This window comes from Corvus kubaryi, unplaced genomic scaffold (genome assembly GCF_017639235.1).
Source record: "Corvus kubaryi isolate FWS band 111438036 unplaced genomic scaffold, C.kubaryi_AGA036_p1.0 136, whole genome shotgun sequence".
NCBI classification, from domain to species: domain Eukaryota; kingdom Metazoa; phylum Chordata; class Aves; order Passeriformes; family Corvidae; genus Corvus; species Corvus kubaryi.
Window position 1 is genome coordinate 1482078 of NW_024580670.1, and position 15619 is coordinate 1497696.

At 48.4% G+C, this 15619-nt stretch overlaps 1 protein-coding gene across 12 annotated transcripts in view; it reads right to left on the minus strand.

Moving 5' to 3' along the window:
- ITPR1 (inositol 1,4,5-trisphosphate receptor type 1) overlaps nt 1–15619 on the minus strand; it is a 160363-nt gene that overhangs the window by 17411 nt on the left and 127333 nt on the right. For all 12 annotated transcript variants that reach the window (XM_042013414.1, XM_042013385.1, XM_042013421.1 and 9 more), the window contains 9 exons: nt 14643–14747; nt 13503–13695; nt 10680–10802; nt 7547–7722; nt 6700–6864; nt 5277–5472; nt 4651–4752; nt 2537–2676; nt 955–1120 (listed from right to left, as the gene is read on the minus strand). In XM_042013414.1, coding sequence (XP_041869348.1) covers nt 955–1120; nt 2537–2676; nt 4651–4752; nt 5277–5472; nt 6700–6864; nt 7547–7722; nt 10680–10802; nt 13503–13695; nt 14643–14747 — 1366 coding nt within the window. The remainder of the gene's footprint in view (nt 1–954; nt 1121–2536; nt 2677–4650; nt 4753–5276; nt 5473–6699; nt 6865–7546; nt 7723–10679; nt 10803–13502; nt 13696–14642; nt 14748–15619) is intronic.

Genomic DNA, 15619 nt, shown 5'->3' on the forward strand with positions numbered 1-15619 from the left:
AGAGAAGAGAAAGAGAAGAGAAAGAGAAGAGAAAGAGAAGAGAAAGAAGAGAAAGAGAAGAGAAAGAGAAGAGAAAGAGAAGAGAAAGAAGAGAAAGAAGAGAAAGAAGAGAAAGAAGAGAAAGAAGAGAAAGAAGAGAAAGAAGAGAAAGAAGTGAAAGAAGTGAAAGAAGTGAAAGAAGTGAAAGAAGTGAAAGAAGTGAAAGAAGTGAAAGAAGTGAAAGAAGTGAAAGAAGTGAAAGAAGTGAAAGAGAAAGAAGAGAAAGAGAAAGAGAAATATGAGAAAGAAGGGGAGAATGAGAGAAAAGAAAGAGGAAAAAAGATGAAACAAGAAAGAAGAAGAAAAAGAGGAGGAGGAGGAGAAGAGGAGGAAGAGGAAGAGTAAAGGAAGTGTAACAAGTACTGCTTATATTTATTATACATAACAGAAAAATTTTGGTTAAAAAAAGGCAGCAACCCTGTAGCAAGCAGTTTGTTGGATTTCTTAACACATCTCCTATTTTTAGGCAAACTGATAGCAAAAGCAGCATTTGCTTTGCAGCAAACTTCCAAAGGTTATCCCGTCAGGCTGTGTGTTATGCAACATGGCAGGACCATGTCAGTCAACCACAGCACCTCCATTCCCAACCTCCTGGTGGGAAAAGCTTCCACAGGCACCACTCTGCACGCTTGGAAAAAATGACTGTTTATAAAAATCTCTCCCATTCCAATAGGAAACTGTTCTTCGAGGCAGAGGAGAAACAAGAACAAAAGTCTTGAGGAAAAATGGTATCCTGAGCATTCCCCATCTGCTCCTGCTGCCAAGCTCCAGTGCACGTGGTACCCAGGAACATGAACTGGCTGAGGAATGCAAGGAAGAACAGCCAGTAATTCAAGAGCTTTTTCCTGTGAGTTTGCTGCTATCCCTGGCTTACCCAGAGTAACCCCTTCTTGTTAAGTGTGTCTCCACACTTACCACAAATAAAGCAAGTAGTTTTTAAAATTTCTTCTTTCTTCTGTTTTTCACTCCTTAAATCAGCAAAAGTGTCAATGATCACCCCAAAAATCAGGTTCAGGACAATAATGATGACCATGAAGAAGAACAACAGATCATAGATCACTCTAGCAGCAAAGAGAGGTTCCTGCAAGACACACATTTGAAATATTAACAGCCCAAATAGGTGCACATCTCACCCTTATTTACCACCCTGTCCCACACCTCTTTCCCTGAGAGTCTCCACTGCTGATGCTCTCCAAGGGTAACTCACAACTCAAAACATTCAGTGAAAGTAAAATGCAAAACTAAAATGCAAAATCACTGAAAGAAAAGCCGAATTAGTCAGCTGCCAGTGTGGGATCTCTGCAGAGCTGCTCTTTCTGTGTCCAAGGTTTTGGACACTCACTTTCATGAGAGAAAAAACTCTTCTCTCACACACTGAAATTTGTTCTCACCCCTCCCTGAAGCCCTTCCAAATTATATCCTTATATTAATCTGCTGTATATCAACAGAGGATCCCATTAATTGCATTTAACAACCTTATAAATGAACGCTAAGCTGGGCTTTTCAGTACACATTCCATATTTACTGCAGGCCTGAATACCCAAAATATCCACCCCCCATTTTCACAGCCATCCTGCCAGTCAAGTGCCAAAGTTATTATTAAGAATTATGTAACTTTGTAAGCTGAAAGTAAGGCTAAATAATAGAAAAAAACATTGGGATTTCAGGTAAAACAAAAAGCATTGGTCCCCAATGTGGCTTTGGGAGTGACAGCCTGAGCCTCAGATCACAGAATCATAGAATGGGTGGGAAGGGACCCTGAAGCCCATCCAGTGCCACCCTTGCCCCAGGTAGGGACACCTTCCTCTGTCCCAGGCTGCTCCAAGCCCCAATGTCCAGCCTGGCCTTGGACACTGCCAGGGATCCAGGGGCAGCCACAGCTCTGGGCACCCTGTGCCAGGGCCTGCCCACCCTCCCAGGGAACAATTCCTTCCTAAATGATGGACACAAACACCTTCAACAGCAGTCAGAGGGGGAGCCAGAGGGGTGCTATGGAAAATTCCTGCTGCTTAGCCTCGTCCTCACTCTGCTGATGGCTCCAAACCACATCCATCCTTCCTCCCCCACACTCCCACTAACCCAGCCTGGTCCATGTCCTCTCATCCCTTCCATTTGACACGTTACCTCTCCTTAGGGATGCTCCCACAAAAACTCTTGCCACTGGCATCCACCAGCTACCACAGCGTTTTCCTCTGCCACCTCACATTCCTCCCTCACTAGTTCGTACTCATCTCCTTCCTTCAGCTCCTCAGCTCCCAGCACACAGGCTGTTGGCTTCTGGGCCCTACTCTGGACAGCCCACAAGCTACAAAAGCCTGGGTAGAAGGCTGTAGAAGTGGCTGGTGTTTAGTGTGACCCCCAGAGATGTGACTACAGAACCCCAGGAACAGCGCGATGCCTCCCCGTGTTTGGAGCAGTGCACACACACTCTCCTCAGCAGAGCAGATCCCAGCCCTACTCGGTATCACTCCTCCACCCCCAGTCAGTGGTAATTTACCTCTTTGGAAGGTTTCCTGAGCACATCACCTACTCCACCCCCGCTCCTGAGCCCGTGACTCAGTACAGTAACAATGCACATCAGCAGCGTCTCGCACGTATGCTCCTTGTTCTCTTCCTCCATCTCCTCAGTGATCAGCTCTGGGAACACAGCAAGCAAAGACACGTTTCACAGCCAAGATTAGCTCTAAATCCTCCTCTCCATTCTTTGCTGGTTATGCTCTCTCCCCCCTCAGACTGCCAGCCTGTGTTGCAAATCCCTGTAGGTTCATTCCCCAAATAATCACAGAACAGTGTGGGCTGGAGGGACCTCTGCAGATCATCCACCCAACCCCTGCCCTGGCAGGGTCAGCTGGAGCAGGTGACACAGGAACACATCCAGGTGGGTTTGGGATGTCTCCATGGAAACTCCATGATTCCCTGGGCAGCTGCTCCAGGGCTCTGCCCCACCACGGAAAGAAGCTCTTCTTCATGCTGAGGCAAAACCTGATTTAGTTTATGGCCATTGCTCCTTGTCCTGTCACTGGGCACCACTGGAAAGAGTCTGGAACCATTCTCTGACACCCCTGGGGGATATTGTATGGATTGACGGGATCCCCTCTCAGTCTTCCCTGGACTAAACAGGCCCTCAACAGTCTCTGCCCATAAGGGAGATGCTCCAGACCCCTCCATGGCCTCCCCTGGACCCTCTCCAGAGCCACCCTGGGAGCAGATCTCCTCCCTGCCCTCCTCTCCCCACCGCCAGTTTTCTTTTGTGCCTGAACTGCTGCCTGTGACTCGGTGAAATCTCTTTCCATCCCTGCCTGCATGCACAGCTCAGATCACCAGATGCCTGTTTATACAGAATCCGAGCTTTTTGACAGCTCAGAGGACAAAGTGTTGCCTCTTCCACTCTCCCCTGGTGCCTGACAGATTGCACAGCCTTTGGGCTGCACTCAAAATGGCAACTTCCACTCAGAGCTTTCAAATGGCTAAAATATCACTGCTTGTGGAAACAGCATTTTGCTAGAAAAGCAACACACTTTTTTGACCTTCTCTTCACTTGGCTCAAGGCTCCAACTTCACTGTTTCACTTGCAGAGCTGCTAGAATTCATTCCCTAACCTGATACACTCCCCCTGTACCCATTAAAAATCTCACGACTTTCATTTCATCACAGAAATGCTCATGAGCAGATCCCACCTTCCCACAGCCAGCCCTGGAAAGGCCCCAATCCCTGTGCAACCCTGAAATAACCAAACCCCAAGAGCAGTGGCCAAATGTGGGGCATCATGAACATCCCTGAGCACACAAGACCCTGGGACTATGTTGATTATTTGTGATACAAAAACATCCCTGAGTTTTCCTTCCTGCAGCCAGAGGGAAGGAGCTGAAAAAAGCAGCTTTTCCTGTATTCAAGGCTGAATTTCAGTTTCTCATAGAGGATCCCTGAGCAAAGCAGAACCCTCTCTCCTCCTGTGAGCAGGGGCTGGTGGCCATCACTGACCTTTGATGGCCATGCAAGAGCTCCCCTTCCCAGAGAAGCTGGGATGTTCTGTCTGCCCCTCCCAGCCAGCACCGTAAATCTCCCACAAGGAAATTACATTTTCTAGGAAATAAAATGGAAATATTTCAATACCCAGGTAATATCTCACTTTCTTGATCTCCAAACCCCCCAAACCTACCCTTGTCTACTTAATCCATTGAGTACTTCCTGCCATGATATTAAAACAGTTTCCTTAGTTTGAGATAGAACAATGCTGCCAATAAACCATATTTCACTGGGCATTATCCTCTGAGATCACATTTAATAGCCTAATGTTTTAAAATAATAAACTTTGCAAAGAGGCAAACTGCATCCCTTCCTTCTCCAATTGATATAGAAAATTGAAGAGTATGGCAGTGTTTTATCAAGTCTGGTTTAGTTCTAAGTTTCTCTGCTTTAGTCACTTCATGGAACAAACATTACTTATGCTGTTAGCCTAAATTAATCCTATTTCAAGTTAATCTCATGATAGCTTTGTTCCCAATTTTATTGCATAGGATTTTAAAAAGAAATTATTTTAATTGAAGGTGCTTAGCTAGAAAAAGGGTGAAAACTCAGGGTGTGAGTTTGGAATTCCAGAGTGATACTTACGGTCGGAGGGAATGATGGAGGAGCAGTTCTCACTGCTCCCTGCCTTGCACACGTCTGAGTAGAGGAACTCGCCAGTCATGGTCTCACCTGGCTCTGTGTGATCTGAAACCAGAAAATGCTGCATCAAGGGATGCTTTAACACCTTGCAAGGTGACTGCTCAGGTATAAAGGTTCCCCATCATGGTCAGTGTGCATTACAAGGCATTTAGAGCAGTATCTTACCCTAGAGTTTAGAAGGGCACAGCACTTTCTGATTTACACATTCCATGGTTTTAAAGTCAACCACAAAAGCATTTCTATTTCACAGAATCACAGATTCACTGAAGCTGGAAAACACCTCCAAGATTCTTCACTGAGTGCCCGACCCCACCTTGTCCCCAGCCCAGAGCTCTGAGTGCCACGTCCAGCCCTTCCTTGGGCACCTCCAGGGATGGGCACTCCAAACCTCCCTGGGCAGCCCCTGCCAAGGCCTGAGCACCCTTTTCCATGGAGAAATTCCTCTTGATGTCCAACCTGGCCACCCCTGACACAGCTGGAGCCCTCTCCCCTTGTCCTGTCAATGCCTGGGGAACAAGAGCCCGATATTTCCCCAACACAACCCATGGGAACGAGCCGCCGGTACTGACCTGGCAGAAGGGTTTCATTTGGGAGCTTGTCCACTTCCAGGATGAAGTCATCCTTGAAGAAGAGGTAGCCCACGATGGAGAACAGGTAGACCAGGATGAGGGCCAGCACGGCAGTGAGGATGATGGAGCGCCCGTTGCGGGTGACGCTCTTGATGACGTTGAGCAGAGTCTCCTCCCGGTACACCAGGTCAAAGAGCTGGGGACAGCCAACAACAGCACATGGAGCACCACTGGTGGCATCGTGTCCTGTGCCACATATTTGGAACAGCAGGAACTGAGGCAGCTGTGCCCTCCTCTGCAGCAGCTTGGCCAGCAGCCCGTGCCCGCTGCGGGCAGGTGTTCCTGCCTCAGTGCTAGACGCACACCAAGCTGCCAGCACAGACTGCTATCTGGTTTTTACAGCATTATCTACCCCCTCACAGCCTCCAAACAGCTCACTGCAAACTGCAATTTGTTATTTCCTTTAAATCTTAATTTACTGAGCATATAATTAAAGAAGCAATATTTTTTCCCAACTCTGTGTTTAGATTTCTCTGCTGATGTTTCCTTCCTTTTTCACTGGGTCTGGGACAACTCACAGCAGAGGCCGGGCAGGTTGTGGCTATGCTGGTGGATGACAAGACAGGTGTCTGTTAAACTGGACCTCCATGAACATAGACAAAAACCAGCTCAGGTACCAGAGGATGTGGCAAACATCAACCAAAGGGACAAAAATAGCCTGTTCTGAATGGGATTTCAGGATTGCTTCAACACTGACACGTTTTCTCCACCAACACTAAATCCACTCCTTCAGTGTTATTCTTAGAAGCATTGTGCTGTGCAAGGTGAATCCCACCCCAGACAGAAGGAACACGTGTGCCAGGATCCGTGTCCATCCCGTGAGGGCTGGAGCCTGGATACAGCTATGGAGACACTCCAGAGTTATCCAGCTGCTCAGAAAGCACGGACACAGTGACAGCTCTTGGTAATAACACAGCAAAGCATCAAAGCCCATCTCATTCTACTCCATGAGCAGGGACACCTCCCACTGTCCCAGGCTGCTCCAAGCCCTGTCCAGCCTGGCCCGGGACACTTCCAGGGATCCAGGGGCAGCCCCAGCTGCTCTGGGCACCCTGTGCCAGGGCCTGCCCACCCTCACAGGGAACAATTCCTTCCTCACATCTAATCTAAATCCCTCCTCTTTTGGTTTAAAACCCACATGTCCTCCCCCTGAGTAAGAAGATACACATCAGAAGAAGGGATGTGGCAGGAGTCCTGTTGTCTCCCACAGTAACCTCTCCTAAGGAAAATCTCCAGGCTATGGATCTTCCCAGTGTCTGTTCAACAGTTTCCCAGCAGAAAAGCAGAAATTTTTCTGCATGTGCCCAAGATGGAGCTTCACAAACAGACCAGGAAATGTTCTGAGGGCCAAGCAAACACCCACCAAGAGGCTGTAAAAGAACTCGTGCACGAAGAGCCCCAGGGCACAGATCAGCAGGTACAGCAGGTGATAGAGGAACTCCACATCCATGATCGTGGCCTTGTATCCTCGCGTGAAGGTCCCGCAGTTACCCACAAAACTCATCAGGAAAATGATTTTATTACAAACCTAAGGAAAGATCACCCATAATTACAACAGGTAGGTTTTCAGGGTAAACAGGCTGTTTTTTCAAGCTGGAGATAACTTGGCACCTTGCTGGGCAATCCCTGCCACTGCCTGAGCACCCTTTCCATGGAGAAATTCCTGCTGATGCCCACCCTGAGCCTCCCCTGGCCCAGCCTGAGGCCGTTCCCTCTCCTCCTGTCCCTGTTCCCTGGGAGCAGAGCCCGACCCCCCCCGGCTGCCCCCTCCTGTCAGGGACTTGTGCAGAGCCACAAGGTGCCCCCGGAGCCTCCTTTGCTCCAGCCTGAGCCCCTTTCCCAGCTCCCTCAGCTGCTCCCCATCAGACTCACAGTGCATCATTCAGCGAGTCTCACACAACCCCATAAATACTGAGGCAGTTTGAGTGAATAACCACGTGCTTTAGGTCAGAGAGGCTCCTCCCTGTGTTGCTCTGGGGTGGGAGCTGTTCCTACCTGGAGCAAAACCTCAGAGCTCTGGCTGCAGCCTGGGGAACCAGGATTAAATGAACAACACAGAGCACTTGTGCTAGGAAAAGCCCAAGGAGGGAATTGCTCCTCCCACAGTTCCACCACGATGTCCCAAGCTATTTTTGCCCATCTTCACGTGCAGGTAAGGAACCCTTACATAAGAGGCAGGAGAATGTCAGAAAAGCCCACTCGGTTCTTACGTTGAATGCTCCCAGAAGGAACAAGGTGGGCTGTAAACCAATGGAGAAGATGAGCCGCAGGATCGTGGAGGCGATCAGGGCCCGGATGCCATGGGGCTTGGGGAGGGCGATGACGATGGCCAGGGAGATGAGCATGGCTGTCCACAGCAGGCCAGACAAGTGGGGCTCCAGTGTGCCTGGGCAGAGGGAAGACAAACCCATTCCTGCATAACCCAACTGACCAAAGCACTGCCATTTGTTCTACCTTTGGTGGACATCGCCCAGCCCCACGTTCAGCCATCCCTGATTTCACAGCAGCAAGTGCAACATCTGAGCCCAAAGCCTTCAGCAGGTTCTCATTACAAACTTGTTACTAAATCATTATGCAAATGGTAAGTACTACAGGATCTTCATTTTTGGGTCCACTGCTTGTACACCTGAGTGCTGAGGGCCCTTTGCACCCGTGCTGTGCAGAGGCAGGGCTTGGGCAGGGGAGGACACTCCCCACGCCCAGAGCCACGGCAGAGCCTCCTGAGGTGCTTTTGGTCAGACCCTCGTACCTGTTTTTGTCATCTCTTCTACTTCTGGGTCTAATTAGACTGTCCCATGAGACTGGCTGCTTACATAACACCGAGCCCATGTAGCTAAAAATACACTTCCCTGAAAGAGCCATAGAAAAGATTCAGCCCAAAACACCATTTACCCTGGGTTTATGCAGAATATGAGAATGCTCTTTCTGAAAGCTGACATAAAAAAATTTTGCCTTCAAGCAACTGGTTCCTCAACAGCCAAAAAGGCAAGATCCCCCAAATTTCAGAGCACTCTGCAGCCCTTCTGCAAGCACATTCTCACAGAACTTGTGTCTGACTGGCAAGATTCTCACTCAGGGCTTTTTCCTCCTGCTCCCAAATTCAAGCAGCTTAGGAAACATTACTCTCATCTGACTACCACGACCAGCCATTTAATCTTGTTCCAAATCACTGCAGATTAATAAAGACAGCAGAGGATGGATGGAAATTAAAAGTTAATAAGCATAAAGTTGAACAGCTGTTTTGGCTGCCTGGGGGGAGTTCGGGCTCCTGGAGCAGCGCTGCCACCGGAGCTGTCACAGCACAAGGTGCAGAGCTGGGAACGGAGTCACCGAGTGGGAACAAGCAACAGCACGGAGAGGGGACACAGGAAATGTGCAGCAGCTTATTTAGGAATGACTTATCTAAAAGCTAAATAAGATTTATTGGGAATATATTTGCTTTCAGGAGTTGCAGCAGCTCCCAGCAGGCCCGAAGAAACACCTGGAGTTACTGAAGCCCCCAGGTGTTCCCTGAACACCCACCTGGGCCTGGCCCACAAGCCCAGGCTGCCCAGCAGCACGGGGAGGGCAATGCCAGGACCTCAGAGGACCCAGCTGTGGCACCTACAGGGCAGAGCAGGGCTTGGGGCACAGGCTCCCCTCTCCTTCCTAGGGATGGAGAGGGGCTGGGAGCAGTGTCCTTGTCCTGGCACATGGAGCCGAGGGTTGGTCACTCATCAATTCTGCACCCAACCTGACTCCAAAGCCTTGCTGGGAGTTCCTACACAACCACAGGCAGGAGGAATGTGCAGGAAGTTCTCCCTGTCTCTGGAATTCTCACCGTTCCAGTACTGAATTTCAGGCATCCAGTTTTGTTTCTGCTCCTCAAGTCAGAAGTTTTACAGCTTCTGCTACTGTCAGATGCTCATCAGCTGCTCAGTTCACCGTGTCTGAGCAATTCAAGACACTGACAACTTCCCCCAAACAGTCTGTTTGGAAGAGTCTTTTTTTTCTTAAGCTAAATATAAGATACACATGTATTTATTTATTTTACTTTCTGGATTCAAACTAGGAGAAGAAGAGGTTGTATCAAAATGTTACCTGATAAATAAAGAATTTTGAATATGTAGGGTAGGGCATCTTCAAAATGCCAAACAATCCCCCCCCAGTCTTGCAGTTTGTAATCTCAGGGAACTCATTTAACCAGCAGCTTTCCTGGCAGCCATAAATACAGAGCTTTTATCTTGGGATCTTTGCAACCAGAGACAGAAACTCAGTAGCTCTTTGGGCTTGTTGGAACCTTCCAGCCAGCATCTGGGTTGTCCCCACCCTGCTGACACTGGGTGTGACACAGAGGAACAGCAGCTGCAGCCACAGCCTGGTGGTCCTGATGGCACAAGTTCTCTTCCCCCTCTCAGAACACTGGATTTTGGTCTTAAATATCCCTCTGAGAGGCTTTTGCAGGATGCAAACCCCCTAGACACAAGGAAAAAGCTCCTACCTAGACACTCCCTTCACAGCACTCTGTCAGTGATGCACGTGACATTCCCGAGAATATCCCTGCAGGTTTCCCAACTGCTGCTGACAGGATTCCAGCCCTGCCCTGCCCCAGGGTGCAGCTCTGGGGAGAGGCTGGATCCAGGGACAAGCAGCTGCATCTGCTCAGTGCTCACTGAGCTGGCTCTGGGAGCCACCAGTATCCCACAGCCCCGGGTGGGGTCAGAGGAGCATCCATGGACCTGTCACAGGGAGGCTGTGCAATCCCACTGTGTTATCCCAGAATTTGTGCCAGGAATGCTGACAAGCCCTGCTGAGAGCCAGGGGGGAGGGCTGGCACCCTGGGAATCCTCTGCTCCCCACATTCCTGGGGCAGGCAATCCTGGAAATGGGCTCTTCTCCCTTATTCTCCATGCTTTCCTACTGGTCACTTCCCCCCTGCCAAGGCAGGATAGTGTCACCCACCCACCCCCAGCACTCAGAGGCCTCCTGGAGCAGCGGGAAAACTGTGTGGAAAATTAATAAACTGCAAGCTCAAGGAACACAACACATTCAACATTTCGCCTGTTTTTAGTTCAATCCTTAATTACAGAACTCTGAACTGAAGTAGAACAGTCAAGTAATTAAAGGTGGATGTTTGCCTTGGGTAATTTTTTTCCCTAGGAAAAAGCATGGCTCCACATTTTCCTTAAAAATGCCTCAAGAAAGAGAACAGCACAATTTAAAACAAGGCAATTCAAAAAGCCAAATTCAGTTCTCCTGCCCTCACTGATGTAAACAGCAGTGCACAGATACTAGTGGGGAGGGCAGAATTTGGCTCATTACACCTTCTTTGTTCACATATTTTTGTGGGTTAAGTATCAGTACCTCCTCGAATTCCTTTGAACGGGTAGAAAAATGCCACGAGCAGGTTCATGAGGACAGCCAGGTTGAAGGAGATGCTGCTCCAGAAGGACATGTTCCGAGCACACCAGTACAGGAAAGGCTGAGCTGCAAAAGAGAAAAAAAATTCTTTTCAATGGAAGGTTTAGTAAAAATAAGAGGTCTCTATAAAAAAAGATACCACCACCAAAACAAGTTTAGTTTCAGTTTGCCCAAAAGCACAGCATCAAAAGTAACAATACTCATGGCTTATCCTGAAGTTTATTTCATTATCCTTCATCTTGGGGGCACTTCAGGTTTCCTAGGCGGTGTTTTAAGGCCAAGGATCCCTGGTTCATATATGGTTTAGCAGCAGCAAGAGAACAAGCTGAGAAACTGCAGAGATCAGGCACTTGAGGCTTCCCCTAATAATAGACTTTGTACTCGGAGTCACACCAAGAACAATTTGGAGGAGGAAGATGAGCAGTGAGCTCCAGCCCCATCCCTCTGCGTTCTGCTGCTGCCAGCAGCTCACCTGCACCAGACACTGCCACCTGCAAACTCTATTTCTGCTCAGAACAGCCCAAAACAGCCCCAGAATAAACCAGGGGGTGAAGCTCCCTGGCCTTCCCTCCACCCCGGGGGCAAAGGACTCAGCACATCTGCACTGAGCTCAATGCACAGTCCAACAGCACATTTAAATCCTTAATGTTACACAGAAATACTTCTCAAAAAGACTCCTAATTTTAATAATCCCTGCAGCCAGAACCAAGAAGCAGAAAGCAGAAAGATTCCTTTGCTGAAGTGGTCGTGAACCCTAAGTCAAAAAGGAAGCCAAGAAGCTGCCTTGCAGTAATTCCCTCTGCATCCAGGCTAAATCCCCCTGATTTTAGCTCCTGCAGGCTTACTGCACAGCAGATTGTGTCCTCCTGAAATCTAGAGTAGGGAAAAAATTCATTAAAAATGGTCTCAAAGAAGGGAAAGAACTGTTTTGCCCTAGTGAAAGGAGGCAGCATGTTTAGATACCAGAGAGCAATGAAAAAGCTCTCAGTAAAATTTAGGAACAAGCTGAAAATGCAGACTTTGGGGCTGAAGGGTAATTTATTACATGCAGCAGTTCTGAGCTTTGCAATAGCCACCATGTCTCTCCAGCAAATCCCCTCCTCCAACACCCCTAGCAAAGAAAGGGGTAAAGAATTCCACAATGTCTCAACCTTCTCAATTTCCTCTTAACTGGAAAAATTTGTAAGCAGGTTGAATTGATTTCTATGAAATTGTTACAGGAAGGGTGATTATAAAGGCCCAGGTTTAACTTCACACGTTCCTTTGGGGATGGACACTGACTCTCTGCCTGTGTAGGGCTTCTGCCTGGCTTTGGCAGCTCATTTCCATTCTTAATTAACCATTAAGAGACTTCTGGTGCTCAGATTATGGGCCAGCACCATGAGCTGAAGGGAGAAGTACATGGGTCTTTATTTCAGAAGTCTTTTTGAAGGTTGAATAAACTCTAAGTGGCATCACATGAGCACACACAGAAATGCCAGAGGTCACAGCTCCAACACAAACTTTACTGAAGATGTGAGAAACAATTGTATGAACATAAAAAGTCACTCAGAGGCCAGACAAGACCTGAATATTAGAGACAGAATAAATGATCCCCATTTTTCAAAGTAAAAAAAGGGAAATATTCTCCACTTTTGCAGGTGGATCTTGGCTAATTTGTGGTCTGTTGTTAATGATGAATGCCTTCACAGCTTGCTTGGAGACAGCCTCAAAGACAAAGTGACTCAAGCAACAAAATTTAACAATATATGGATGCTGTTGAAGTTGCAATTTGTTTAGGATGTCATAGTCCCAGATTTCTTGCAGAGCTCTCAGATTTTTGGAAGCGGTCCCACATCTGCTCCAAGAGGGGGTTCCAGACCAGTCCTGCTCTTGCACTAAACACTGAAGTGGAGCTGATGCAGGGAAGGGGAGCAGCAGTGGTAGCAGATGGCAGGGGCTGACTTGAGCAGGAAGGACCTGCCCTGTCTCACATTTCACAAGGTCTCTGCTGGTCAGTCTCAGCACTGCCCACTGAGCCTCAGCTGCAGCATTTAGCCTTCAGCAAAACAAGAACAAAAATATGAAGCAAATGAGCTAGAAGGTTTATGGGGGGACGTGGTGGCACTGTGTGAATCAGAATATCATTGTAAGGGATTTCCCAGCAGCCAGCAGGAACCTCAGGGAAAATCAGTGCTTGAAAACACCTGCTTTCAGATATTTTAGCATCATAGGGATGGAAGGGACTTATCAACCTGTCAGCCAGTCTACTTGCCAAAAAAGGATGAATTCTACTTTACCACTACTGAGAAGTCGATCTTTAACTTGTTCTTAAACATCTCCATTCCTAGAGATGCCCTAAGTCCACAGAATCATCAAGGCTGGGAAAGACCTTTACAATCACCAAGTCCAACCTTGCTGCATTCCCCAGCCTTACTCCTCCCTGCCTCTGGCACAGGCCACTGCTCTCTTCAGCTGGGTCCTCTCCCTGCCTCCTTCCCATTTCAGCTACTCTTCCACACAGTTGTTCCTTCCTGCTGGATCTCAAAAGGGACGACCTGTGCTGCTCCGTTCCGCTGTGCCCTGGATCCCCTCCAGAGGGTCCCTCCTGCTCCAGCATCCAGCCTGCCTTTATCCCAGCATCCTGCCATCGTGCACAGAGCAGCTCTTGCGAACAATGATCGAGGTTTCTGCCCCACTGGGGAACCATCTGCTGCCCAGCCAACGTTTCAAATCCCAAAATCCCGACCTCAGCGTTCTGCCCCACGCGGAGCAGCACCGACCTACCTCGCAGCTTCTTCTGCCAGTTCATCTCATTGAAGAGGTCTTCTGACTTGAGGAAGAAGTCGTTGATCTTGCTGCCCTGCTCATCCCTCTCCGTGGTGTAGTAGATGCGCAGCTTGGATTCCTTGGTGAGGAACTCGCAGATGCTGGGCACGGGGAACACGATCTGCTCCATGGTGCGGTCCGACCTGACAATCTGCACAGCAGCCTCGTGAGCCCTTCCCAGTGTTTAAATGCTTTTATTGCTTGGTTTTCTGCCTGTTTTGCTCCCCCTTTCAAACTAGCTACATGCAGACGCATTTCCAAAGAACAGCAGCTCGACACAGATTTCATTTAATTTACCCTTCAAAGCAGGTCTACATTTAGCTCCAAAATTGTAATTTCTATGCTGTGGTCTTATTCTGGCAGTACTGGTCTTAGCTGGGATATCCAAGGGGCCCAGTGAATCCTGCACCAGAGCTGGGATGGATTTCAGAGCAATGTGGTGGCCCAGTTCAAGAATGCTGGCAAATTTGAGCCATGGGCAAGTACAAGGAGTAACAGTTAATTCTGTATTGCTGATTACAGAGTTTTGGGAAGTCACAGAACCATGGACTGGTTTGGGTTGGAAAGGACCTTAAAGCCCATCCAGTGCCACCCCCTGCCATGGGCAGGGACACCTCCCACTGTCCCAGGCTACTCCAAGCCCTGTCCAGCCTGGCCTGGGACATTGCCAGGGATCCTGGGGCAGCCACAGCTTCTCTGGGAAATCTCCGTATTTGTGAACATTTTACTTTTATAAAGCTCTTAGATGGCACATGAGGCCAAACTGTCATTTGAATCCAGAAAGAGTGGCAAAAGCTATCACAAACTTTCTGGATTCAGCAATAGCACCGGCCAAAATGTAACAGAAGCGAAGCCACACTTCCTCCTGCCAAGAGAGCTCTGCTCAGCTCCATCCCCGAGCCCACACATGACAGCTCAGGAATAGCTCCCCCCACCACTGCCAGGGAATTAAATAAATAACTCTCTATTTATGTTCTGTATCAGAGACAACAGTCCACACACAGGCAGGCAGAGCCACGACAGCACCGTCAATAATGCACTGGGGCTGCACTCCCTGGCTCTCTCCTGGGAGGCTCAGCCCCTGCAGGCTCCCGGTACCTCGATCTGGGCCGTGTGCTTGGCGTAGAACTCCAGCGCCTCGTCCCCCTCGATCTGACCCCCTGGCTTCAGCATGTTCTGCAGCTCTTTGTTGTGGCGAGCCAACTAAAATAAAGGAATGCACAGGGAGTGGGAGACACCAGATGTCTCTCTGTGATATTAAATTTCTGATTTTTGGCATAAAAAAAGAAATAGTACACAGTCAGCTGCTAGGAAAGGGCAAAGTTGACAGAAGGCTTGTTCTGTTCCAACCAGACACCCTGCAGCTCTATTTTGGGAGCAAGTCAGAATGATTCAAATATGTATTTCTTTAATGCCAGTGTTGTACTCCTCTTTTCCCCATCCTCTCCCACCCTTTGCCTGGAATCTTTCTGAACGTTCACATTTGGTCTGTCCTTCTACACCACCCTAACCCAAAGGTGTGCCCATCACCAAGGATCCAGGCAGGGACAAAGAGAAAATCTGCACCAGCTGAGCAGCAGATGCACAGAGCACTGCTCCAAAAATGCTGCTGGGTGCTCCAAATTCATCCTGCAGCACAGTGAGGGTCTGTCTGCTCAGATGCTGGAGGAACAGGAAGTCTCTAATGCACGGAGAGATGCAGCATCAATACATTAAGTACATTTAGGTATGTTTTTGTCCCCTTTGGTTTTTTACCTTTCAAACACACATTATTGTATCAGTACAATGGCCCTGCCTGGCTCCAGCAGAGAGAGAACGTGGCAAGGACCAAGATTTCTGATTACACTTTAATTGATCTGTGAGTAGCATTTCTTTGGGAGCGTAAAGTAACCTTTGATACAGCTGAAAAACAATACACTGCTGCTCGGTGCTGCCAAGAATTGAGCCACGTGTCCTCAGGAACTCTGTCCAGAGCCTGCCTGCTTCCCACTATAAAAGAAAATTCCCAGATTTTCTTGTATTGTACTATTTTTGTTTCTGATTAAGATTTGGATTTGCTCTGATGACAAGAGAAT